A 2,714-nucleotide genomic window follows, 5' to 3' on the forward strand; every position below is an offset into this window, starting at 1 on the left:
TGATAGTTCTCAAATCTGCATCTATTTTAAAAGCTCTTTCACTTAATAATATCATTTCTATCCCTTTAAAAAAGATTTTAATTTTATTTATGCGTGTGTGAACCTGAGTAAGTTTAAGTGCACTGTGTGTATAGGAGCTCTCAAAGCCACACAACATCTGTTCTGGAACTGGAGTTGGCTGTGAGCTGCCTGGCTATGCTGGGAACTGAACTGTCCTCTGAAAAGCAGTAACTGATTTCAACTGCTGACCCATCTCTCCAGCCCCTGACTCACTACCTTTAATCTCAAAAGTCAGAATCCTAATGTGTGCCTCCCTTGATATCTGGAAATGCTTTACTTAGCACTTCCAGACATCTACTGTCCTGTGCCCAAGACCTGAGCGCAGGGACTCAGTACCAACAGGATTTAGCAGGGTACCTGAAAAGGAGTGGATAGTCAAGTGTGTCATCTGGAAACACCATAATCACCTGTTCTAGAAAGTATCTCCTAAGTCCAGACTGTGTTATGAAAGGCAGAGACTCCATAGGTCTGCATCCATTGGTCTCTCACCCAGTAAATGTTCACTGGATAAAAACTGCATCGCACTACTAGTCTCACATCCTGACACAGAGCTTCTGTTTTGAGTACAAAAGTGTTATTTAAGGTATTTGTAATTACAAATATTAATAACAATATTTCCAGACACAATGGGGCAGCTCTTTCAAAATTTAATGAAAATATTTATTCACTTTTAAAATCAAGCATTCAAATTTATGTACTAATTTATAATTCAGTCCTTAATAACCAGCACTTAAAAAAAACCCAGTATTTTTCAAAGCTAAACTGACCAGAAAGCACACCCAATTTCCTTACCCAGTCTGCATTTTTCAGGTCCTCCAGATCTGTGCTAGATTCATCAGTCTTTTCCATTTCTTGAATCTTCTTAAGATTCTAGCGGTTAAAATAAAATTTAAAAAATCAATCATAAAAATTATATTAAGCTTTCTTATAAGCAAATTACAACTCTAAAAGTTCTCTTCAGAGAAAATGTAGACAGACGTATCAATGAAGAAGACAGTTCATTAAATCTCAAGGATAATTATTTCCTTTTTTTCTTTAAGTTAATTTTATTTTTTTTTAACCTATACTCTCTTCTTGACTACTAATACTCTTCCTAAAAACAGCTCTGCATTTTACCGCCTAGGGAAGCAGTCTCCAGCCTGGCCATTCCACACTGCCTCTCTTCCACTGCCCACTCCTCTTCTGCAGACATCACTTCAACTGAAATTACTAGTTCTTCACACAGAACTTCCTTTCTTTCCTTTTATTACAAAACCTCTTTTCATCTATAGGCTCTTAGCTTCACATTAGGTTCACACCTGTCTGTGGCTCCCCCTAGGCTTCCTGAGGCAGAGTTAAGAAGAGCTTTGGAACTTTGGGATGCTTGGCATGCATTTGTGATGGTTAATCTTGATTGTCAGCTTGACAGGATTTAGAATCACCATGGAAATAAATCTCTGGATGTGTCTTAGAGTAATTTTTAAAAATTGGGTTAATTAAGGTGGAAAGACCCAATTTAAATGTGGATGATACCATTCTACACGCTGGTGATGGAAACTGAATAAAAGGGAGAGAAGCAGCATTCCCATCGCTGCTTCCTGGGGATGACACGCAAACATCTCTGCCTCACGCTCCTGCTGCCGTGCCTCCCTGCCGGCCAACACACACCACACACCCTTAAATGCTAAGTAGAAACAGTCTGTCTGTCTGTCTGTCTGTCTCTCTCTCTCTCTCTCTTTTTTTTTTTTTGGTCAGGTATTTTGCCCAGTGACAAGAAAAGCAACTAATACAATATTTATCAAGTAATTAATTTATAAACTTCAATTGATAAAATGCCTTTTAAATAGCATCAACTCAACACTGGCAACTTGTAAGAGAATACTGATTAATAAAACATATATATAGGACAGTGAGATGGCTCCATAGATTAAGGCACCTGCCACCAAGCCCAATGACCTGAGTTAGATTTCTAGGACCCACAGGATCATAGAAAGAGAGAACTTACTTTTGCAAGTTGTCCTCAGACCTCTGCACAAATGAAATGCACATATATGTGTGCATGCATGCACAGGCACGTGCACACACACTCACACACACAAATAAATGCAATAAAAATTTTGAAAAGCATTATTTACAAATTAATTATAAACACACTGTATTCCATACCTACTAATAGCAAAAATTCAACTTTAATATATGTTATTATTTGCCTGTTTGCCAACAAACTGAATTTAAATGTACTATATGAAATCTAGCTTGTTCTACATGACATTATAAACAAAACATTTTTAGCTTCCTAACATTTCATACTATCCATGTGCAAAACAAAGATAACACCACCAGCTTTTTAAAAATACTCAATAAAAAAAGAAAAACAAAAAAAAAGCAAAAAAAAGAGAAAAAAAATACTCAATAAAGAAACATTAATGCAGGAAAAAAGATGACTCTGAACACTGGAAATGTGATACAAGTAATGCATTCTTTCTTCTATCTTAGGGGAAAACAGAAGAAAAAAACAACTTATTTCTAGTTACTTCAGAATGTGTTTACACAATCTTCTTTAAAAGTCAGGAGTCCTCTACCATATATTGTATGGTATAATGAAATGTGATTTTTTTTTTATATTTAGGAAGTATAGGGAATTATGCTTAGGTCTCTTTTCTGTGCCCAGTAGT

General features: G+C 36.1%; 1 protein-coding gene across 4 annotated transcripts in view; it reads right to left on the minus strand.

Moving 5' to 3' along the window:
* The window catches only part of Spire1 (spire type actin nucleation factor 1), a 102,278-nt gene that overhangs the window by 41,300 nt on the left and 58,264 nt on the right, over positions 1-2,714 (minus strand). For all 4 annotated transcript variants that reach the window (XM_005356227.3, XM_013349544.2, XM_005356226.3 and 1 more), the window contains exon 4: positions 853-930. In XM_005356227.3, coding sequence (XP_005356284.1) covers positions 853-930 — 78 coding nt within the window. The remainder of the gene's footprint in view (positions 1-852; positions 931-2,714) is intronic.

Source organism: Microtus ochrogaster, chromosome 18 (genome assembly GCF_000317375.1).
Source record: "Microtus ochrogaster isolate Prairie Vole_2 chromosome 18, MicOch1.0, whole genome shotgun sequence".
Lineage (NCBI taxonomy): Eukaryota > Metazoa > Chordata > Mammalia > Rodentia > Cricetidae > Microtus > Microtus ochrogaster.